This window comes from Bos indicus, chromosome 6 (assembly GCF_029378745.1).
Source record: "Bos indicus isolate NIAB-ARS_2022 breed Sahiwal x Tharparkar chromosome 6, NIAB-ARS_B.indTharparkar_mat_pri_1.0, whole genome shotgun sequence".
NCBI lineage: Eukaryota > Metazoa > Chordata > Mammalia > Artiodactyla > Bovidae > Bos > Bos indicus.
Window position 1 is genome coordinate 40,993,139 of NC_091765.1, and position 25,501 is coordinate 41,018,639.

The following is a 25,501-nucleotide window of genomic DNA, read 5'->3' on the forward strand; positions in this document are numbered from 1 at the left end:
CCTGGGGTCGCAAGATGCTGCTTAAAGGACACTGAAGTTCTCTGAAATCCAACACTTCCTCTGAGTTTGCTTCTATATGTTATTTCCCTCTAGTTTTTTTCCTTCCTCTTCCCTTTTTTCCTTCATCTCCGTAATCTCTGAACTTTCTGCCTTTTACTTGAAATGTGTTATATATATATTTCTTATTGTTTTCTTTCCTTAGTGCAGTTTTCATTTTTAAGTCCCTCTGTGCTTGACCCTTGATCAAATTTGTGTGATTATTTTAAATGTTTCATCTCATGGGTTTTAGCCTTTTATCTTAACCTTTTTTTATATTAAAAAATAGTAACCTTTTAGATCATTGGCTCTAGCCTTTTATCTTCTGTTTAAAATCTCATCTATTTCTATTTTATAACTTTTATCCTTTATTTTTATTGGGATTTAACAAAACTTCTGTTCGCCTTTACTTTATGAATTGCTTTTTGAAGGCTGTCAAGAGACTAAGTCATAGAAGCAGTGGAGAATTTCTCTCTCCAGATAAAGGAGGTCAGAAGTCGTGCAGACTCCTCTCCTAGCTTGCAGGCATCCATGGCTTTTGTAGGCATTATTTTTCCTGAATGCTTCACCCCGCTGGTTAACTCTCTTGAAGGCCATGTATTTCATGAGGTAAACGGTACACTCAATTTCTCAAAATAATGATGACATTGTTTTTCATCTCTTACCTTTAAATATGATATGGTGGTTTAGTTGCTAAGTCACGTCTGACTCTTGTGACCCCATGGACTGTAGCCTGCCAGGCTCCTTTAACTTTGTCCATGGGATTCTCCAGGAAAGAATATTGGAATGAGTGGCCATTTCCTTCTCCAAAATATGATATGAGGAACCACTTATCTTTAAACATATGAATTAATATGTTTTCAATGAACCAAACAGACACCACAATTGGGCCTAAGTAGTACATTAAAGGACTGTAAGTAGAGTGGATGTCCATCTAGAGTTGACAGGTTGCAGGAAGAAACCCTTTTGGGTATGGAGCCAGGATTTTAATTGCAATCAACTTAGTGCGATTGTTGGGAAGTTCCATTAGAATTATTAAGAATTGCCAGCCTTCTTTTTTTTTTCACGAACATGTTTTGCTCTCAGCAATATTTTCATAGACTTCTTGAACTTTATAGTGCCCTATGGAGAAATGAGTTGACAGATGGAATGCTAAACTTATCTTCAGGAGAAAAAAAAAGGGATTTTGCCTATTTTAAAATGAGCTCATTAAGCAGATATTTTGTTACTTTATACAGTCAGGGTAAATGCCTTTACCTTAGCAAGCAGAACTCACCATGAATATAAGGCACAGAACAAACAATACTGGAAATTTTTTAAAATTTAAAACACCAAGATAACATAGGCATATAATAATTACCATTCTTTTTAGATGGGGTTGTTTAGTTTAAACCTTGACCAATGGGACCCACACTCTGAGGGTTTGCCCTAATGTGGTTCAGAGGACATCTTATTCCTCTAAATGTATCTTGGCAAGTTTCCTGGAAATGAAGCCAGTTTTCCAGCCTAGATAGGAGATACCAGGTGGAGAGATGGTATCATCTCTCAGATGGCCCAAATTTGAATCTCAGGTCAACCAACTATTAATCATGTGGCCATGGCAAATTGTTTAAGCTCTCTGTAACTCAGTTTCCTCACCTACAAAATGATAAGTGTACTTCATAGAGTCGTCATGAAGACATTAAATGAGATACTACATGCAAGTTCTTAGAACAGTCTTAGGCAAATGTTAAATGTTCACTAAATATCAGTTATCATTGTTATTCTTTCAGAGACAAGTCACTCTCATTTCAACCACCTCAAATAAATGTGATCATTTTGTTTACAGATTTAATATATTCCATTTGAAAAAGTTCCTATTGTGTGTGTGTGTGTGTGTGTGTGCGTATGAAATCTCTATTGTGAAAGGGTCTGAACTTCTAATTTAATGGAACTTTAAACTCTGGGCTTTCCTGGTGACTCAGATGGTAAAGAATCTACCTGTAATGCAGGAGACCCAAATTCAATCCCTGGGTCAGGAAGATTCCCTGGAGGAGGGAATAGCTACTCACTCTTATATTCTTGCCTGGAGAATTCCATAGACTGAAGAGCCTGGTGAGCTCCAGTCCATGGGGTCGCAGAGTCAGACACAACTGAGCAACTAACACTTCATGTTCAGTGAAGACTAGTATCATTATGTCATGAAAAGTATTGAGGTTCTGACAGAGCTTGAATTTCTTCAGCAGGCATTTGGAGATAGTGAAAGTTTTTAAAGGAGAATGATGCTACTAGCTTTAGAGCTAAGGCACTGGAAGTGTCTGCTGGGCATAGAAATGGATTCTGCAGAGAAAAAGGAAATTGCCCACAAAAGGATCTCAGTCTGATTTCATCTGACTATGCTCTTCTTAAATACTCAGCAAACATCTGCTAAAAGGATGAGTAACTGGCATTCTGGAGTCTAGATTTCAGTACAGTTCAGGGTTCAAAATATGTAACAATGGTCTTTGTTCTTCCTGTATGACCTGACATGTCTCCTCTGACCACAACTCTTTCCAAACAATGAAAACAGTTACTGAATTTCATATGCTGACTTTGTTCAGTTTCTCATAGTTTTACTTGTGAAGCTGAAAATTAAATGTTGAAATTTCGCAGATAGGGGACAAAATTTATGGAGTCTTAGACTAGGAAGTGACCTTCCATACCATTTAGCTATTTATCTACATTTAACAAAAGTGGAAAATGGGTGTAGGTAATGTTAGGTACAGTGGCTATGGTCACCTAGTTAGCCAGTGGTAGAGTCAGTAATGAAATCAAGACATTTCAACACTTACTCTTATAAATAAAGATTATTAGGGAATTCCCTGGTGGTCCACTGGATAGGATTTCAGGCTTTCACTGCTGAGGGGCTGGGTTCAATCCCTGGGGGAAATTAAGATCCTGGAAGTCATGTGGCACAGCCCCCCCACCAAAAATAAAAAAAGAATGTTAGACTAGAAAGAAAACTTGAGGATTCTTCTGTTCCACATTTGGTAAATGAACAACCTGAGGCCCAGAGAAATAAACTATTTAAGTCACACATCTTGGTGCTGGCAAAGTCTATCCATAAACTCAGGACTCTTGACTTAGTCCAGTACCTTTAACCCAACTGTACCCAGACCACAGTGATAATATCAACTAAACCCTTGATTGGAAAGGCGACTGATACACATATTTCAGAATATTTGAACAAATGCACTTGGTTATCATGTTCCAGGTCTGTGGGTTGAAGTCAATCTGGTTGATTTCTTTCTTCCCACCACCACCCCTACTCCCACCTGAATTCATGCACAAGATACAGAATTAGTTCATTGCATTTGGATATACAATTCACGGCACTGTGACTGCAGTAAGGCGGGTTCACTCACTACATGAGTGGTAGCTTCTGCTCACTACGTCCTCTATAAATTACTCTGAAAATTCCTAGAAATAGAAGTGTATTCGGTGGATGCAGTTATTTGGGAAAAAGTACTTAAATCTTTATGTCCATAAAACTCATCTAAATGTCTCAAGTGCCTTACACAGTGGATGTTCAATAAATATTTGTTTAGATTTTTCTGACTGAAACTCATTCCTTCAATAACTGTTGATCAGGTACCTCATATAGTCAAAGTAAGTGCAAAATTCCTACAATACAAGCAGGGGTAAACCAGGAGACTAAGTTTCATGAGCTTTAAAAATGCCTTAAGAGCTTCTACGCTAAGGCTTCCCTGTAGGTGGCATTGGAAAACACTGCTATAATGATATAGGTAATGCGGTTTCCTCTTGGCTAGTTTTATAGGAGACATACTTTATCCCCTACAAACAGGAAGCCTCTGTTCAGTTCAGCTGTGCTGATATCCAAAACTCCAAACAAGTTGTGCTTGGTAAACCATCCTGCTAAGCCGTAGAGAAAACTCAAGAGCCTGACACAGTATAAATTGCAGGAGATTCTGGCAAAAAGACAAAGTCTCTTCCTGGAGGAAATGGTGAGACATTGTGATTTATGATCCCATCATTGCTACGACTCCTAATGAGAGACATCTGTTGCTTTCAGGCCATCAAACTAAATAAACGACTTCACACAAGTGTGAGGACATCCTAACAGGGATTTGACTGCCACCAGAGAATACATTCTTTCTTAGGCCATTTTCCCTTTTCTAGCGGCACTGCAAGATACAATTTGCATGCATGATATTAATTTTTAAAATTTCAAGTCATCATTCTTTAAAACATTTCATTTTGTTCAGTAATGCCGGATGCTTTTAGATTTATGCATTCAATTAACATGAATATTCAAAGGATTTTTAAGAGAGCAAAAGTGATTTTTCCGCAAATCCCTTTGGACTTTGTAAGAAGACTCTCTTGCTAATTATTATGCTTAAGTAGATGTTCTCTAATGTTGAAATGTTATTTTTCAGATAAAAATACATTTTTAATGTGAAGTTGTATCCAATTTGTAGTATGTAATAACTTTCATTTGAGATAATAAAAAAATAGCTAAAAGATTTCCATTTGTGCTAAGGGCTTTGATATTAATGGTTGTAAATATATTGGCAGACAGTTTATAGTAAACATCATTCTTTTAAAAAATTCCATGGTTTTTAATAATTTAGAAATATGTATTAAACAAAAGATATTCTAAATTTGTTATTAATGCAGACAATAGACCCATTATAAGCCTGGCATCAGACCCAATACCTGTCTGTGGGTGGTTAGTAACAAGATGGACTGGGGGAGTTGTCACCCATGACATATGCAAATTCATGTAATAATGGGTCACTGTTTGTTTTCTCAGAATTTTTATTTAATTCTTTGAAAAGTCCATCTTAAGGGAGAATTTCTATTTTCATAATCCATGCACAAAATTGTCTTCAACCTACTGAAATACATAAAGCCAAAAGTGAATCGAGTTTTTGTATGAAATAATTAATATTCAAGTTTGCATCCATTAAAAATGGCTTTTACAGGTGTCACCCCATGATGAGGCCGATGTCATTCACTCATCCACACATTCACTCATTTTTGCAGCATTAGTGTGACTACTTGTCACTCGGTGTTCCATGACCTGTGGATATAGCAGTGAGCAAAACAGACAAAAAAATTCCGTTCCCTTGGAAATGATATTCTAGTGGAAAAAGAGACAGTAAACAACAACAAAAGTAAATAAAATATACATTATTAGATGCTCTTGGGTGCTAAAGAGAAAGCTAAAGCAGGAAAAGGGCATGGGGGATGTTTAAGGGGTTGAGGTTTAAGCCAGGGTGGCCAGAGGAAGCCTCACTGAGAAGGTGGCATTTGTATGAAAGCAGAGGTGATGAGATATTGAGATGGATGTTTAGGAGAAGAGAGATTCCAGACAGAGAGAAAAATGAATTCAAAGGCCCAGAGGCAGGACTTCTGTGGTGGTCCAGTGGTTAGGGCTCTGCCCTTCCACTGCAGGGGGCATGGGTTTGATCCCTGTGGGGAATAAGATCCTATATGCTGGGGCAGTGCAGCCAAAAAGTTTTTTAATGATAATAATAAAAAGCTCAGAGGCAGCAAACGGACTGGTGTGCTGGAGGAAGAGCAACAGGCCAGGGAAGCTGGAATGAGGTGAGCAAAAGGGAGGGTCAGTGAAGGACGAAGCAGAGAGAGAACAGGAGACAGTGACTGTGGCTTTTGCTCTGAATGGGTGGAAGATTCTGGGCAGAGCAGTGATGCAACCTACATTTTACCAGGATAACTCTGGCTCATGTGAGAATAAACCATGGTGGGGAGTAAAAAAGAGGGTGGGATCAGACGGACTACCTAGGAGAACACTGCAGTTATTTTGGCATCAGATGATAGTGAATCTTTTAAGTGGAAAAGAAGTAAAAAGATAATGACTGGGAAATGGATGGATTTCTGTGCACCTTGGTTTCCACGTGTAGGGAAAGGGAGAATCGTAGCTAGGGTTGTTGGAGGGTGATGGGTAACACATGCCATGGCCAGACATGTATTAGATGCCTGATGAATGGCGGCTCCTTCAGCTCAGGTTCGGTTTATCTGGATCGAATCTTTTCTATGTCCTCCCTGTCGTTCAGCTGGTCTAATTGTGCCTACATTGTGTTCTCATAATATTATGTTGTTAACTCCCGTCTTCACGTTTATTTTTCATGCTGGCACTGCCCATCTGCTACACTAGGCTCTACCATTCTTTGGGGCAGTCTCACTCCCTTTACATCATCAGCACCTCACACACGGCTGGAAACATGGAAGGTTGCAGGACAAGTTTGAGCTGGGCATCCTGCCGAGTGATCAAGGAGAGAATTTAAGTTCCGCTGGCAGATGTATCTCTTCACTCATCTCTAATATGTACACATTGTCGTTATGCTCTCTTTTCTTCCCAGTTAAAATAATGTCTAGAGTGGTATTGGTTTTCTTAGATGTGGGGGGAGGGGTGATAGTGAAGAGTTCCTGAAAGAGAGAGGAAGAACAGAAAGGAGCAGCAGAAAGCCTAGATAAGACTCCAGAAATATCTGGGTTCTAACCTAGTAGTAGTCAGCTGCTCAGTCATGTCTGACGCTTTGCAGTGCCATGGACTGTAGCCCACCAGGCTCATCTGTCCATAGGATTCTCCAGGCAAGAATACTGGAGTGGGTAGCCATTCCCTTCTCTAGAGGATCTTCCCGACTCAGGGGTCAAACCCAAGTCTCCTGCACTGCGGACAGATTCTTTATCATTTGAGCCACAGGGGATTCTAACCTAGATCTGCCATTTTAGTGGGTGTATGACCCTGAGCAAAACATTTAGCTTCTCTAAGCCCCAGATTTCAGATCCAAAAAATTGAGGATAATTACACTTTCTAATTTTGAAAGTTGGGCATTGTAATGCATGTGAAAGCTTTGCGGCTTTCAGGACCCATCCATCATAGTCAGAAAGTGCCATGCCTTTGACGGATGTGGCAACAGGCACTCGGTAATACTACTTGTATTCAGCTGAAGAGTGAACTCTCGGATATTTGATAATTTGTAAGTAGCTCACTTTTACGATGTATTGAGAATCACATGGACAGCATGCTGTGTATTAATTCTTGGATGTAAAGATGAAAAATGTAGAGTCATGCCATGAAAGATTAAACCAAACTCAAGATTGCAAGCATAATTCTAGTTGAAAGTATGCTCACTGGTCCACATTTGTACCTACCTCCCTGTGGAAAGAACTGCGAGTAAATCTCTTTGAAGGTATCTTCATTAACAACCCCGCTGGGACATTCCTAGAGGAAGTGGGAGAGAAGCAATATGAGAGAAGTGTTCATAAAACGGATTTTTCTGCACATTTTGAAATAGGACTGTCTACTGTGCAAAGCTGAACCAAGAAAGTTATCCATCCATCCATCCATATCACAAAAAGAATAGAAGTGCACTATAAACTTCTCTTTGTTCCAGTTCTCATAGAATGAAAAAAAGTTGATGATGTAAAAATCTTTGCATAGTATCCACATCACAGCTGGTCTGACACATTAAAAAACACAGGGTTGTTTTTAAGAACATGTATATATGTTATCTATGGGTAGGAGGAAATTTGTTTTTCATTCAGCGAGAACACTGCAAGAGGTTTCTGATATGGTCTTGACTGGACCTTCATGTTGTGTCCTCTGCAGATGTGCTGGACACACATCATCTTTAGTTTAATGTGAAAATGGTGTGCTCCCTTGGGTCTAAGGTGGCCCCACAAGCCTCCAGCAGGAATAGCTACAGATTGCTCCGGACTGCATAATAACAAAGGTAGAAATAAGTCACTTGAGTAAGGAAAGACCCCAAGATTTTTTTTAAGTTCTAAAGAGGAGGGTGTGAAAGGAGGATGCCTGAATATAATGAATTCCCACCTTTGTCCCGTGGTTGGAGTTATTTAAGACTGATGGATACTGACCACAGGAAGGCCACTAATGTTGGATTATTGACTTGATGGGGCCACAGAGCAAAGGTACCCCTCTGAAATGGAAATTTTCTATAAAAGGAACTGAAATCTAAAATGTCATACAAAGTGAAAGTGTTAGTTGCCTAGTTGTAGTCCATCTCTTTGTGACCCCATGGACTGTGGCCCACCAGGCTCCTCTGTCCATGGAATTTTCCAGGCAAGAACACTGGAGTAGGTAGCCATTCCCTTCTCCAGGGGGTCTTCCCAACCCAGGGATCGAATCCAGTCTCCTGTATTGCAGGCAGATTCTTTACTGTCTGAGTCACCAGGGAAGCCCAATGCTATATAAGATCTGCCTTTATGCCGAGGTGAGGACTAATCAAGTGGACTCGACACTGATGTAAGGGCAAAAAAATGCTTTCACTCTTTGCAGTTTCAAAAACAATCTGGTCAGGAATCTGAACTGGAGAGGTCCCTGGAACAGTTGAGACTGACAATCACAAAGTAATTTGACATCAAACCACACGTGGGATGCTAACTGCATACTGAAGATGGGGAAGAGATAAGTTCTGTCTGGTCCTTCTGAGTAGCTTTTCAGGAACAGGCCCATTTTCTGTAAGCTCCCTCACTTCAGTTCTCAGAGAACCCCCCCTGGTCTACCAGCATCTCCAGGATTCACTGGGGGAGAATCAGAGGTATGTTAATTCCCCTGACTTTAGACATGGATATTCTGTGTACTTTAAATTTGAGGCTATTTCTGGGATCTTCAAAAATCATTTGTGGTCTTTAAAACTCTTAACTCTTTGTCCCCTCCTGAATAAACTTGATGTTTCCTTTTTCTAAAACTCAGTTACTCACAACTGTCATGTGCGTCACATGAGGAATTTTCTATTTTCTTCTTTGTTTGTTTGAAAGGTTATATCTTTGATACATTAACACAGATTCAAATAGTAGTTGCCAATGTGAAGCTTGTGTTACAGGCTTGTCAATGTGTATTTTTCCCATTCGATTATTATAATGACGTAGACATCTCCATTCACTGAAGAGGAACTAGGTTCTGTGGTCAAGTGCCCTGTTACTCAGAGATCCAGTGGAAGAGCTGGGATGTGAGCTTGAAACTTTCCAGCTTGTCACAAGGTTTTGTATTAAACAAGCCCTGTGGAAATAATGACCCTGAGGACCTAAGAGAATTGCAGCAAAGGAAAGACAGCCAGAAACAAATTAGGAAAAAAAAACCCAAGCAAGCAAATTATGATGTTTATGATATGTCAATTTGTCTGGGCCATGATGCCCAGTTATTTGGTTAAACATTATTCTGGATCTTTCTATAAAGGTGTTTTTGAATGAGATTTACATTTAAATTGGTGGATTTTGAGTAAAAGCAATTACCCTCTAGCATATGAGTAGGCCTTATCTAATCATTTGAAGACCTGAATGGAACAAAAGGCTAATTTCTCCAGAGCAAAAGAGAATTTTCCAGCCTTGGGACTTGATAGGCAACACTGATTTTTCTTGATTCTACAGCAGATTGCCTTTGAACTTGAACTGCAATTCCTTCCTGAGTTCCTGAATCTCTAGCCTGTCTCCCTCTGTCTTCTGTCAGATTCTGGACTGGCTAAGCCTTCACAATCATATGAGCCAACTGCTTAAATAAACCACTTTCTGTATACATACACATCTATTGGCTTTATTTTTTCTGGAATATCCTGACTAGTACATAAATAAGTGAACAATCAAGAGTTACAACTCCAAGAGGAAAGAAGATGGTGTGTATATAGTTCATTACTCAAAAGTTTTGACTAAATGACTTCATCTAGTTGGCAGCAACAGAACTAATTTTAAGAGCAAATAAGCACTTTGTAGTTAGACCCTTTCATGCATGGAAATTGTGATTGATTGGCTATTTATCTCTGAGCCATCTGCTGGGGATAGTAAGGAGAGAGCAAATAGAGGGCTGTCTGCCATCAGGTGGTGAATATATGCAAGGTCAAAACCAGACACTTGCCTCAGAGTTCAAATGACTCTAGCAAGAGACAAAGATGGGAAAGGAAGGGATACCTGCAGTTAGCAAACTGGTCAGCTGTCTTTAGTCTCTAGATGCATTTGATAGATGTATCTTATAATGTGAATTGAAATTCAGAGATTGACAGTCCCATATGTGTTTGCTTTATGTTTAATCATATGTCTGGGTCAGACAAAATCCTTTCTCTGCCAACTGAAAATTCCTGGCCAAGTTCTAGGGTGGTAAGACTCAGCAAGCTAATTGGTCTTTATTCATCCTTTATTTATTACATTAATTTACAGCTTTAGCCCATACATACTGTAGGTCTATTATTCTAGGAACTTTTCTAAGAAATGAGGGGGCAGTCATAAACAAGTTAAATGTCTTATCTTCATGAGACCTGCATCCAGATGGAAGAAGAAAGGTAAAAAACAATAAATGAGATGATAAAAATAATCCAGGAGTGAAAACTAAGATCATGGCATCTGGTTCCATCACTTCATGGCAAATAGATGTGGAAACAGTGGCTGACTTTATTTTTATGGGTCCAAAATCACTGCAGATGGTGATTGCAGCCATGAAATTAAAAGACACTTACTCCTTGGAAGGAAAGTTATGACTAACCTAGACAGCATATTAAAAAGCAGAGACATTTCTTTACCAACAAAGGTCTGTATAGTCACGGCTATGGTTTTTCCAGTAGTCATGTATGGATGTGAGAGTTGGACTATAAAGAAAGCTGAGTGCAGAAGAATTGATGCTTTTGAACTGTGGTGTTGGAGAAAACTCTTGAGGGTCCCTTGGACTGCAAGGAGACCCAACCAGTCCATCCTAAAGGAGATCAGTCCTGGGTGTTCATTGGAGGGACTGATGTTGAAGCTGAAATTCCAGTACTTTGGCCACCTGATGTGAAGAACTGACTCATTTGAAAAGACCCTGATGCTGGGAAAGATTGAGGGCAGGAGGAGAAGGGGACAACAGAGGATGAGATGGTTGGATGGCATCACTGACTCAATGGACACAAGTTTGAGAAGGCTCCGGAAGTTGGTGTTGGATGGGGAGGCCTGGCGTGCTGCAGTTCATGGGGTTGCAAAGAGTCAGATACGACTGAGTGACTGAACTGAACTGAACTGACGATCTATCATTTATTTAAAAGAGTTCTTATGGGAAAGCAATACATTTTACTACCTTCAGGTGAAAAAGATTAATCATATTTTTCAGGATGCTAGTGACTTACAAAGCAGTACAATGGTCTATTTTCTAACTCCTCCCTTACCAGTTTTGTTGAGTCATTTCTGCACAAAAGAGGTATCTCCACCTCTCCATCAAGAAGAGTTTAACCTGCCCATGCATACAGCTAAGTGTAAACCATAAACAATGTGGCTGTATCAGGTTAACTCTTGCTGTAACAAACAAGATCCTAAATACATAACAAATTTAAAAGAATGCAGTATATTTTTGCTTGTCTAACAGGAGTGGTGGTACTGATCTGAGTTATTAAGGGATGCGTGTTCAAACTACTGCACAACTGCACTCATCTCACATGGTAGCAAAGTAATGCTCAGAATTCTCCAAGCCAGGCTTCAACAGCATGTGAACTGAGAATTTCCAGATGTTCAAGCTGGATTTAGAAAAGGCAGAAGAACCAAAAATCACATTACCAACATCCACTGGATCATCAAAAAAGCAAGAGAAAACCGGAAAAACATCTACTTCTGCTTTATTGATTATGCCAAAGCCTTTGACTGTTTAGATCACAACAAACTATGGAAAATTCTTAAAGAGATGGGAATACCAGACCACCTGACCCATCTCCTGAGAAATCTGTATGCAGGTCAAGAAGGAACAGTTGGAACCTGACATGGAACAACAGACTGGTTTAAAATTGGGAAAGGAGTACGTCAAGGCTGTATATTGGCTGTATATTGTCACCCTGCTTATTTAATTTATATGCAGAGTACATCATGTGAAATGCTGGGCTGGATGAAGCATAAACTGGAATCAAGATTGCCGGGAGAAATATCAGTAATCTCAGATATGCAGATGACACCACCCTTATGGCAGAAAGCAAAGAAGAACTAAAGAGCTTCTTGTTGAAAATGAAAGAGGAGAGTGAAAAAGCTGGCTTAAAACTCAACATTCAAAAAAAGAAGATCATGGCATCCGGCCCTATCAATTCATGGCAAATAGATGGGGAAATAATGGAAACAGTGACACACTTTATTTTTTTGGGTTCCAAAATCACTGAAGATGGTGACTACAGACATGAAATTAAAAGACGCTTGCTCCTTGGAAGAAAAGTTATGACCAACCTAGACAGCATATTAAAAAGCAGAGACATTACTTTGCCAACAAAGGTCCTTCTAGTCAAAGCTATGGTTTTTCCAGTAGTCATGAATGGACGTGAGAGCTGAACTATAAAGAAAGCTGAGTGCAAAAGAATTAGTGCTGTTGAACTGTGGTGTTGGGGAAGACTCTTGAGAGTCCTTTGGACTGCAAGGAGATCAAACCAATCAATCTTAAAGGAAATCAGTCCTGAATATTCACTGAAAGGACCAATGCTGAAGTTGAAACTCCAATACTTTGGCCACCTGATGTGAAGAACTGACTCCTTAGAAAAGACCCTGATGCTGGGAAAGATTGAAGGCAGGAGGAGAAGGGGATGACAGAGGATGAAATGGTTGGATGGCATCACCAACTCGAAGGACATGAGGTTGAGAAAGCTCCAGGAGTGGGTAATGGACAGGGAAGCATTACCTGTTGCAATCTGTGGGCTTGCAAAGCTTCGGACATGACTGAGAGCCTGAACTGAACTGAAGTCACTTCACATGAGATCTTCATTGCGTCTTGCAGGTTCTTTGATTGCAGCTCACAGACTCTGGTTGTGGAGCGGGCTTACTTGCTCTACAGTATGTGGGATCTTAGTTCCCTGACCGGGGATTGAGCCTGCATTTCCTTCACTGAAGGTGGATTCTTAACTACTGGACCACTTCCCCTGATATCATTTTTAAAGGATGATATTTTCAAATAAGTTCAGTAAGGGCTAAACACTGAAGTATGAATTTGTTAATTCGGCTTTCTTCACCATAAGACCAAGAAGCAAAAGAGTTCCCAGCTTTAGAGAAAGTGAGGAAAGCTCACTTATCTATACGGTGAGAAGTTACTATTGACCTTCTATAAGCTTTATGGCTTCTGTATTTTAGTTTCTAATGATATTTCATCTGATTATTAGCAAATGGTCATGTAGTGAAAATATGTTGTCTATAAAAAAAAGTAGATAAAAATCACCTATAATTATATTACTGTAAGAATATTTTGGTCCTTTATCTAACTGTATATTAATATGCTGTACATATAAAATTAGAAGTTGGACATGACTTAGTGAATGAACAACAAACAATAATAAAATTAGAATAACACTGTAGCATTGCATCTTATTCTTTTTACCATAAAAAAATATCCTGACTGTAACAGTTCATTATTATTAAAGGCTGCATAATAATGTGTCTGGTGCATTTACCATACAGTTGGGTATTTAGGGAATTGCAGCACATTTTTGAACTACATAGGAATAGTAATGTAATTAACATTCTAGTGCATACATCTGTGGTTCCACCTTTGGTTCTTTATGACTAATCCCAGAAGGAGGCTCATAAGACCAAAAGCTTTAAACCATGTTACGGCTCTAAACCATGTTAAGGCTCTGAACCATGTTAAGGCTCTTCGTATGCACAGTCACTTTGATTTCCAGAAGGGCTGTACCCACATGTGCTACCACCACTGGTTTATGAGAAAGTTTCACATCGAGAGGCATTGCTGACCAGAATCATATGGTGATTTGATATTCACCAAATCCCATGAACAAACAATAATAATCTGCTTTCCTCATAAATCTAATCATCATTCTGAAAATTACTAGGGGATATCAAGGTGTGTGTCCAGATCCCTCCAAGGGATAAAGTGATGCACAGATTTTCATGCAGACAAGGATGCTTTGATGGCAGGCTGCTGGACCACATCACCACAGTAACAGCTGTTTAATGAGTGTACATTCACTGCCTTCTTACCTACAATATCTCTTTTATTAAATAACATTTTCACTAACCCTGAAAAGTAAGGGTTAGTTAGAGATGAAAATGAAGCTTGGAGAGATGAAAATTATGTAACTTGTTGGAGTCACACAGTTTTTTACAGAGGCATACATGTGTTTCAGTCAGTTCAGTTCAGTCGCTCAGTCGTGTCCGACTCTTTGCAACCCCATGAACCGCAGCACACCAGGCCTCCCTGTCCATCACCAACTCCCAGAGTCCACCCAAACCCATGTCCATCGTGTCGGTGATGCCATCCAACCATCTCATCCTCTGTTGTCCCCTTCTCCTCCTGCCCTCAATCTTTCCCAGCATCAGGGTCTTTTCCAATGAATCGGCTCTCCGCATCAGGTGGCCAAAGTATTGGAGTTTCAGCTTCAACATCAGTCCTTCCAATGAACACCTAGGACTGATCTCCTTTAGGATGGACTGGTTGGATCTCCTTGCAGTCCAAGGGACCCTCAAGAGTCTTCTCCAATACCACAGTTCAAAAGCATCAATTCCTCTGCACTCAGATTTATTTATAGTCCAACTCTCACATCCATACATGACTGCTGGAAAAACCATAGCTTTGACTAGATAGACCTTTGTTTTCAAAGTAATGTCTCTGCTTTTTAATATACTGTCTAGGTTGGTCATAACTTTCCTTCCAAGGAGCAAGCATCTTTTAATTTCATGGCTGCAATCACCATCTGCAGTGATTTTGGAGCCCAGAAAGATAAAGTCAGCCACTGTTTCCACTGCTTCCCATCTATTTGTCATGAAGTGATGGGACCAGATGCCATGATCTTCGTTTTCTGAATGTTGAGCTTTAAGCCAATTTTTTCACTCTCCTTTTTTACTTTCATCAAGAGGTTCTTTAGTTTTTCTTCACTTTCTACCGTAAGGGTGGTGTGATCTGCATATCTGAGGTTATTGATATTTCTCCTGGCAATCTTGATTCCAGCTTGTGCTTCCTCCAGCCCAGCGTTTCTCATGATGTACTCTGCATATAAGTTAAATAAGCAGGGTAAGAATATACAGCCTTGATGTACTCCTTTTCCTATTTGGAACCAGTTTGTTGTTCGGTGTCCAGTTCTAACTGTTGCTTCCTGACCTGTATACAGGAGCCAGAGATCAAATTGTCAACATCCACCGGATCATTGAAAAAACAAGAGAGTTCCAGAAAAACATCTATTACTGCTTTATTGACTATGCCAAAGCCTTTGACTGTGTGGATCACAATAAACTGTGGAAAATTCTGAAAGAGATGGGAATACATGTGTTTACTCTTTAAACAAATTGTCCTTTAGTGTGTTCTATGCATTGAGCACTCTCCTGGGCACCAAGGATACAGAGTGAATTTTACAATATTCCATTTTGGCTTTTATGGAATTTGTAGATTAGTGTAATCACCCTTACACCTTCCTGACTTCATTAATTGCAACGTTAACTTGTCTTTTGGATTATAATTTTTTAGGACTGAAAAATAAGGCTTCTGGAGATCCAGCTATGGAAATACTTCTTTCGGGAAGACACACTACATTTATTTGCTTCCACATCTTCTTCCATTATGGTGGCTGTTTTGGAGAGAGCCACATGCAAAAGGAAGCCTTTCAACCCAAACTGCAGTATTGATTTAAAAATTTTTTAAAAATTAAATATATATATATATATATATATACACACAAACACACATACAAAGGTTCATATAGTCAAAGCTATGATTTTTCTAGTAGTCATGTATGGATGTGAGAGTTGGACCATGAAGAAGGCTGAATGCTGAAGAATTGATGCTTTTGAATTGCGGTGCTGGAGAAAACTCTTGAGAGTCCCTTGGATAACAAGAAGATCAAATCAGTTAATTCTAAAGGAAATCAACCCTAAATATTGGAAGAACCAATGCTAAAGCTGAAGCTGCAATATTTGGTCACCTAACTGACTCATTGGAAAGGACTCTGATGCTGGCAGAGATTGAAGGCATAAGTAGAAGAGGACAACAGAGGCTGAGAAGGTTAGATAGCATCACTGACTCAATGGACATGAATTTGTTGGTGTCCCCAAAACACCAACTTTGGGACATGGTAAAGGACAGAGAAGCCTGGTGTGATGCAGTCCATAGGGTGTCAAAGAGTCAGACATGACTCTTTGTTAGTGACTGAATAACAACATATATAATTGTAGTTTGTGAGATTTGGGGAAAATGAAATGTTTTAAATTTCTTTTTTGAGAAATGATTGCCTTTAGTTCAGCAAGGACCTCTCCACCTCCTTCCTTACCACATACACTTTAATCTGAATATGAGTGGCTGGACACTAAAGTGCTTTGGGAAAAGTCCCAGATTTTAGGACAGGTTAAGTAAACTACTCCATCAACTGTTAAGTAGCTAGGATTTCCTGGTGCTGTGCTGGCTGGTACATTAATCTGTTAAGACCAGCGAGTTTCCTTCAGTGCTTCTTAGACCCTTCACAGTGATATGATCATAATGTGATAAATGTAGAGTGAGATTTTCTTAGCGTGTAACTGCCATGCCATTTTGTCAGTTGGTAAAGAGACACTTGCCTTGGGGCCTTGTGTTCTCTGTTGATCCTACTCAGCTGCCTTAGGTAGTGTTATGAGACACGTGGCAAGGTCCGTTATAAATGAACTATGACTATTTTGCTACTACTAATATCCATACTAACTACTAATATCTATACTAATAAGTGAGAAACTTTTGTAATAATAATAATTAGCACGATGATGGTGATCATGATAGCGATGATGATGATAAGTTAATACATTGTGTTAAATGCTTTCCCTGGATTTTCTCATGGGAATGGATAGATGCTAGCATTATCTCCATTTTACCAATGAACAAACTGTTAGAGAGAAACTACCCATGTTCTCATAATTAGAATATAGCAGAGCCTAGTCTATTGACCACAGAGTTTGAGGATTTAAGCAACTTTAGAGCTTAAATGGGTTTCTCCTGCTCTTGAAAAGTAGAGTGCTCTTATAAAACCTCCCAAAAGCTGAAATGGCAGAAAACACAGAAGCAGTCACCATAAAGAAGAGATGCTCACAGACACAATTCAAAGCTATGGGGGCTTGATGCTGGGATGCAGAGGGTAGTTCTTGGGGGAGAGGGCTTGATGGTGCCCGTTGGTGCTTGGGGTGTGCTGCCTCTGTAGCAGCTAAGTGTAAGAGGAATGCTGTATGCTATATTTCATTTTTTGCTTTTCTACATAAAAGTGAAAATCCTCTTCAGATTTCTTTTCATTAGCAAAAATAGGGGCTAATGTAGGTCTTTATCCCTAAAGCAGGGATACCTGTAAACTAGTCTAGTGGCATCATTTTTAAACTGAGGAGACTGAGTTTGAGGTTATAGGAATTGCCCGTAAAGCACATGATGGGCTGCTGAGCCTTACCTTGTGTCTGGCTTTCCTGATGTCTAGCCTGATGTGTGGACATCACAGACACCTTCATGTCCATTTAATAGCTGGTGCCCTTCTCTCGGGAAGCATTTAGAATCAACACTGCAGCAGCAGCAGTGAAATGCTTATGCTCCTGGGCTCTGGAGTGAGACAGAAGAACTGCACTGAACCTCTCTTCTACTTAAAAGCTGTAGAGCTTCAGACAAACATTTCCTCGAAGTCCCCTTGTTCTCTGTCACACGGGGATAACTATTGACACTAGAGGGCTGCTATGAGGATTAATAAGATAATTCCACATTATGTTCCTATCTTAGAACTCTTCTTTGCACATCATATTTGATCATTACATATGAGCTGTCAGTACAATATTAATAACCTGGAATTTGGTAAACAGAACTCCATCATACAAACAGTAACCTCAGCATGGCTATCCTAGGGTTAAATGATATCCACCAAAGCAGTTGAACCCAGTACAGTACTGGACTGATATAATGCAATGAGCCTACAAAACAGATATGAGTTATGCCTCCCTGACTAGCTTTATAAATTGAATCTGCTCTCTCTAATATCATCAGAGTTTACCCTCAAAGACAGGGAACACTGCAATTGTAAATGACAGCTGAGAAGAATAAAAGGCCACATACTGGAAGTAAATGTCAGAGGAAACTCAGGAGCCTTTAATTCATTAAAGAAAAGTTTTCCCTACTAATGTTTAGGGGAGTACATTAGAGATACAGTAATCCATGAAAAGCGTTGGGAATGGGGCTTTGCAGAGAGATCCATGTATGCATAGGAAAGTGCTAAAGAAATTCTTTTTTGAGGTGCATTGTGAGTCCTTACACTTTTACCTCTTCAGAAAGTCTTTTAGCATTTCCTTGAAGGTTGTCAGAACTCTGATGGAATTCTCTAGAAATGGTTGTAGTGATATGCAAATCAGATGTATTCTGTAGCTAATATTTGTCCACTCACTGGCTGAAATCTCCTCTTCCCATAAATCATTGTGGATCCAAAAAGAAGAATTAATACAAAAATATCATGGGAAAAATGAAAACTAAAAGTCCTTGTAAGATAAATAATTCCTTGGGGAGCCTTTTATAGCACATCTTTTAAGCATCTGTGGTTTTTCATCAACCCTCACGTCTATTCCTGTTGCCAAAGGAGGCATCCATGTGCTTAAGTTGAAATGCTTGGGTTTCTACAAATAGAAATGTCATGGCATCCATGTTTTGTCCAAAGACTATTCTTTCAGGTATTCTTTCTGACAAAGGAAGTGGATGACACCTCTTTAATAAGTAGCACAGCATACTATGGGCAAAACAAAGACTGGACACTGGGCATTTGGTCCAGGGAAGAAAAAAGGGAGATTAAGATCACTCCCCCAAATAAGTAGAGCATCTCATCCTTCTAGCAAGAACTGATAACAAGCAAGTTGACAATTCTCAAAGGAAGCTATCTTCTTAAGCAGTAAAATTGTCAGAAAGCACACTTAAAGTGAGCCAGCTATGAGTTCATAAGGAGAGACCAGAAAGCATCTAGAACACTTAGAAGAACATGTGGAAATAACCCATGAGATACACAGAAAGGCAACTGATGGATTGAACAAGGCAAGAACAGGTGTCTATAGGGCTATTTATCAACAATTTCTCCCTGCTTCCAAACCCAATGGAAAAGTATATTTCATGGTCCCTAATGGTTTGCTGGGACCAAATAACAAACTACCCAATGAATGGAAAGCAGAAGGGACCCTCTAATACTGTGATTTATAAGGAGAAATATATGTTTCTTCTGAGTCTCCATTTCTAGCACAGAGTTCCTAAAACTATGAGAGAGATAAAGGTATCTCTTGTGATGTTAATAAGGTAATTGTTGGATCCCATGCAAGATCCTCTTGATGAAACTGAAAGAGGAGAGTTAAAAAGTTGGCTTAAAGCTCAACATTCAGAAAATGAAGATCATGGCATCCGGTCCCATCACTTCATGGGAAATAGATGGGAAAACAGTGGCAGACATTATTTTTGGGGGCTCCGAAATCACTGCAGATGGTGACTGCAGCCATGAAATTAAAAAACGCTTACTCCTTGGAAGGAAAGTTATGACTAACCTAGACAGCATACTAAAAAGCAGAGACCTTACTTTGCTAACAAAGGTCTGACTAGTCAAGGCTATGGTTTTTCCAGTAGTCATGTATGGGTGTGAGAGTTGGACTATAAAGAAAGCTGAGCACTGAAGAATTGATGCCTTTGAACTGTGGTGCTGGAGAAGATTCTTGAAGAGTCCCTTGGAGTGCAAGGAGATCCAACCAGTCCATCCTAAAGGAAATCAGTCCTGATTATTCATTGGAAAGACTGATGTTGAAGTTGAAACTCCAATACTTTGGCCACCTGATGTGAAGAACTGACTCATTTGAAAAGACCCTGATGCTGGGAAAGACTGAAGGCAGGAGAAGAAGGGAACGACAGAGAATGAGATGGTTTGATGGCATCACCGACTCAATGGACATGAGTTTGAGTAAACCCCAGGAGTTGGTGATGGACAGGAGGCCTGGAGTGCTGCAGTCCATGGGGTTGCAAAGAGTCGGACACGACTGAGCGACTGAACTGAACTGTACTGATGCAAGGATGAGGGATGGGTGTCAGGGGAGCCAACCAGGTAGTTAGAGGGTTAGAATTTTCAATCCCAGTCCTCTGATCTCCAGGGAGGGGAGAGGAGCTGGAAGTTCAATTCAATCACCAGTGGATAATGATTTAATCAACCATGCCTATACCATGAAGCCTCCACAAAACCCCAAAAGGACAAGTTCAGAGAGCAACTTCAGTGTTGGTGAACACATTGAGATCTGGAAATAGTGGCAAGGTAAAGATATATTTAAGATTCATCTGAGGACTTAATGTGTATGTAATATGTATATGTATATATTTGTTATAACATAAGTGAATGACAAATCTAGACAGTGTGTTGGAAAGCAGAGACATTACCCTGCCAACAAAAGTCTGTATAGTCAAGGCCATGGTTTTCCCAGTGGTCATGTATGGTTGTGAGAGCTGGACCATAAGGAAGACAGAGAGACAAAGAATTGATGCCTTCGAACTATGGTGATGGAGAAGACTCCTGAGAGTCCCTTGGATAGCCAGGAGATCAAACCAGTCAATCTTAAGGGAAATCAACCCTGAATACTCATTGGAAGGATTGATGCTGAAGCTGAAATTCCAGTATTTTGGTCATTTGATGCAAACAGCTAACTCATTGGAAAAATTCTTGATGCTGGGAAAGATGGAGGGCAGAAGGAGAAGAAGAAGGAGAAGAAGGTGACAGAGGATGAGATGGCTGGATGGCATCACCAATGCAATGGATGTGAACCTGAGCAAACTTGGGGAGATGGGAGGGATACAGAACCCTGGGATGCTGCAGTCCATGGGGTCGCAAAGAGTCGGACACAAATGGGCAACTGAACAGAAACATGAAATGCTTATTTTGAGTATGAATCCAACTGCTTATTAATTATTTACTATATTACAATGTGACTGGAGTGCCCCCAGATCAGATTTAAGGTCTCTTTATGCAAGGATGTTTAAGCAAATTGTATTGTTTGATTGTGTTATATGCTATAGCTGTATCATAATTGTTTGCATATATTTAAATTTAGGAAAGTGACTTTTATCTTCTTAGTTTTCAAGATATGAACATACCAAACTACTTATAGTATGATTACCTCATAACCAAGATAATTTTTTATCCTTTGAGATTTAAAAATATTTCCCATTCATTAATTGATTGAATTGTGAAAACAAAACACCCCACCACCTCCAGTAAGGATGACTTGAAAGATAGATGATGTGAATTTAGTGATACGATAAAGATGATGGATGGAGAGTCTGATTCTGAGAGACATATAATTGGGAAGCCTGACTGTCTTCACCTATTATTCCACCCTGTTTAATATGTAATGCAATTGGAAAAGCATAGGCTTTTGTAAATTCAATTTTCACTCCCCAGTTCTCTGGTTTGAAACTGGGGTTGCTTTGAAAAGTTATTCTCTTAGTTGCCTGACAATTTAAAGATACCTCCATGTTCTACGCTAGTAGGAGAATTTTCAAAATTTACATGGTGCCGAGCCATGAACTTGTAGTACTCTTATCACTGGGCTCTGTTTGTGGACTTCTCTGTTGCGTTTAGAGTTGGTAAATACCTCAAAAGCAGGGACTGATTCTTATAGAGCCCAGCATTTTTTCCAACAGAGTATTAAAAACATCTATCCTGACTGGATATACACTCATACAATTGCTGGCTTTTAAAAGATTAGAAAATAAACTTGCTCTGGCAGTTTCCTCTAAAACTCGTGTGCAAGATTTTAGAACTCCTTGCACTCCAAAACACTTTTTCCCCTGTAATTCTTCTGCTCTCTTCTATCCAGTTTTGCTGAGGGACATTTTTGATGCCTTGTGCTATATTGTTCAAGGTCACCACTTTCTCTTAAATGCATCTCTGTCCTTGGACTTTCAAGATCAAAATCTTGGCTCTACTTCCCAACCCTTGTGACCATGTATCATAATTACAATCATAGAAATTAAGGGGAGACCACCAGGGTCAAAAGAAAACACTTCTTAGTTCAATGCAAATTTTAAACACCTTACTGTATTTAACAATTGGATTGTTAAAAACTCATTTAAAAATAATAGGATTAGCCCTTCAGTTTTCATAGTATACAAACTGATCACTAAGAAGTAAAACTAGTTTTACTTCTAAATTACTAAAACCAATTTAAATTTTAAATTTCTGTTCTCATATTCCCAGGTGTTTGAACACCTAATGAGTCATTTATTCTCTTTTAGTCTGTTTCATTTGTAAAATAACCTTTAAGAAATACTGATATCACAGGGAAATAAAACAAATGAAAATTAAAATAGATAATGTATGAAAAAGGAAAAAAAAAACTGGATACAACCAATATATTTGGTATTTTGCTGCTTCCAAAGTTTGCATTAAGAACCTTCTGCATTCCCTGAACATACTCCTTAGAGCTCAAGTGATTAAATATGAATTTCAGGTTGGAAAAAGAAGTGGAGAAAGACTTTCCTATGTAATAACTGGAAAAGAGATGAGCGCTGGGTGATACTCAAGATTCAACTCAGCTGCTTAAGTATGGAGATGCAGGCACATTCCCAGCCCCAGAAGGTTGCACCATCACCACGATGAAGGAGAAATACAAGTTATGAGGCACATTTTCTCCTCACCTTTGGCTCCATTCTCTGTTTGGAAGCAGCAAATATTATGTGAGATATATAGCCAAAACAGAAAACCCTAAAAACCAAAAACTAGGCTCAAGTTTCAGCTGTACTAACAGAGAAATCATTGAAATGTCCCAAGACTGTGTGTCTCAATCTATAAAATGTGAAAAGAAATAGCATCTTATAGTGAAGGAATGCTAACTCATTGATATTATGTATATAAAGATCCTAGCACTATTCTAAAAAATTGACAAATGTTGATTTCTTTTAACATTCTCTTTTCAGGTCACTTAGGTTGATTCTGCAAAATGAAGGTCCTTAAATTTTGCAGGAAAAGGCCTCCCAGCATGTAGGGAAGCTAAATAAATATGTTATGCTATGTTATTTATTTATTTAGCTGTGTCAGGGCTTAGTTGTGGCACATGGGATTTTAGTTGCTATGGATGGGATCTAGCTCCCTGCTGCTGCTGCTGCTGCTGCTGCTGCTGCTAAGTCGCTTCAGTCATGTCCGACTCTGTGCGACCCCATAGACGGCAGCCCACCAGGCTCCCCCGTCGCTGGGATTCTCCAGGAAAGAACACTGGAGTGGGTTGCCATTTCCTTCTCCAATGCATGAAAGTGAAAAGTGAAAGTGAAGTCTCTCAGTTGTGTTCGACTCTTAGCGACCCCATGGACTGCAGCCTACCAGGCTCCTCCATCCATGGGACCTTCCAGGCAAGAGTACTGTAGTGGGGTGCCATTGCCTTCTCTGACCAGAGATCAAACCTGGCCTTCTGCATTAGGACCATAGAGTCTTAGCCACTGGACCACCAGGGAAGTCCCCTAGTTATTTGATACAAAAAGTGAGGGTGAAAGTGTTAATCACTCAGTTGTGTCTGACTCTGTGACCCCATGGACTGTAGCCCGCCAGGCTCCTCTGTCCATGGAATTCTCCAGGCAAGAATACTGGAGTGGGTAGCCACTCCCTTCTCCAGGGAATCTTCCTGACCTTGGGATTGAACTGGGGTCTCCTGCATTACAGGAAGATTCTTTACCTTCTGAGTCACCAGGGAAATCCTAAAGAACCTTTGAAAAGGGATTTTCCCAACTTTATGAAAAAGAGGGTTCATTTAGTTGACTCACTGTGTCAATTACAACACAGTTAAATTCTACAGGTACTCAAAACTATTTGAGGAAAGAAAAACCAAAGTGCCCAGAGAGCAGGCGTGTGTATCAGTTTTCTATTGCTGTATAACAATACCAGAAACTTGGTACTTACAACAACACAGGCTTATTACCTCACAGCTCTGTAGGGAAAGTCTATCATGGTTTGGCTGTATTCTCCACTCAGGGACTCACATTCAAATGTCGTCTGACTCTGGTTCTCATCGGGACCTCACAATCTTTTTCTAAGCTCATTCAGCTGATTGGCAGAATTTAGCTTCTTTTGGTTGTTAAGACTGAAGTCCTTGTTATCTTGCAGGCTATTAGCCCACGTGGCCTCTGTTCACTTTCTTTTCACGTGTGTTAGTCACTTGGTCATCTCTGACTCTTTGTGAAGCAATGGACTGTGGCCTGCCAAGTTTCATGGGATTCTCCAGGCAAAATACTGGAGTGGGTTGCCAAGCCCTCCTCCAGGGGGTCTTCCCAACCCGGGATTGAAATTTGGTCTTCTGCATTGCAGGCAGATTCTTTACCGTCTGAGCTATGAGGGAAGCCCTTTTCTTTTCACAGAAGTTCCTGCATCTTCAGGTCATTAAATGCGTGTTAAGTCCTTCTCACACTCTGATTCTCTCTACTTCTCCTATAATTTAAAGGGCTCATGTGAAGAGATCAAACCCAAGAGTGTCTCTGTATTTTAAGTTCAATTGACTTGGAGCTTTAATTACATCTGCAAAATCCCCCCCATGGCAATATCTGGATTGGTATTTGGTTAAATAACCAGGAGACAGGACTCTTGGGTGGGTTATCTTAGATCTCTGCCTACCATGCCTGATTTATCTCAGTATGGGTTGACTTTGGTTTTCTTAGCAGTTTCTGTTTAACAATCTTTTTAATAGTTACATTCACCGTAAATCAAACAATAGAAACTCTTCAGACTTGTACAAATACTGTACTATTTTGACCACAGCTAGCAACTATACTACTTGGAGCCTTAGTCTAACTAGATTTGGAAGGAATATATCCTGTCAGGGCTTGCTCAGCAGTGTACAGGACCAGCTAAGACCGCAAATCTGCATATCCTTATTACGAATGCTATGAATAGTATTCCGTATGCAGAGTTATGCCCTGTCCTTACTTGTTTCTGCTCTATATCACCAAGGTCATTATGCAGATTTTATGAATTGATCAAATCACTTTCAAATTGGCATGCCATCAGCTTAATGATACTGGGGAAAAAACTGAGTTAAAATATTTACTTAAAAGAATCATGTAATTTTTCAACCAGAGAGAGTAAAACACTAAGACAATGATGTACATGTTCAGACAACAACACCATTGTACGATAATACATTTCCTGGAGCTTTGCAATAATTGTATTCTCTCTCAGTCTAATTTTCCCACCTACAAAATTGCCTAGATTCTGGCTCTTTGATAACTTCATTGTGCCTGTCATCTCTTGGCTTCTTATGTGAGAATATTTATTTTCCTCATTTTGTAGGCCCTTTTTATTTATTTGTTTTCAGTTCTTTATAGTTAAAGGCACTTTAACATAAGCAATAACCTCTTGTCATTTTATTACATCTCTCTATAGATTGGGAAAATGAAAATGAGTCCTCTTTACTGCTTGCTGACAAATATGATGGACATTCTACTCTACCCAAAACAAACTATGGATTGCAGTGATATGTGTGTGTGTGTAGTTGATTTGATTTGTCTAGGTCCAGATGTTTCAAAAAC

General features: G+C 39.6%; 1 protein-coding gene across 4 annotated transcripts in view; it reads right to left on the minus strand.

Moving 5' to 3' along the window:
• Positions 1-25,501, minus strand: part of KCNIP4 (potassium voltage-gated channel interacting protein 4) — a 1,318,263-nt gene that overhangs the window by 14,583 nt on the left and 1,278,179 nt on the right. For all 4 annotated transcript variants that reach the window (XM_070791223.1, XM_070791226.1, XM_070791225.1 and 1 more), the window contains one exon: positions 7,198-7,267. In XM_070791223.1, the coding sequence (XP_070647324.1) occupies positions 7,198-7,267 (70 nt within the window). The remainder of the gene's footprint in view (positions 1-7,197; positions 7,268-25,501) is intronic.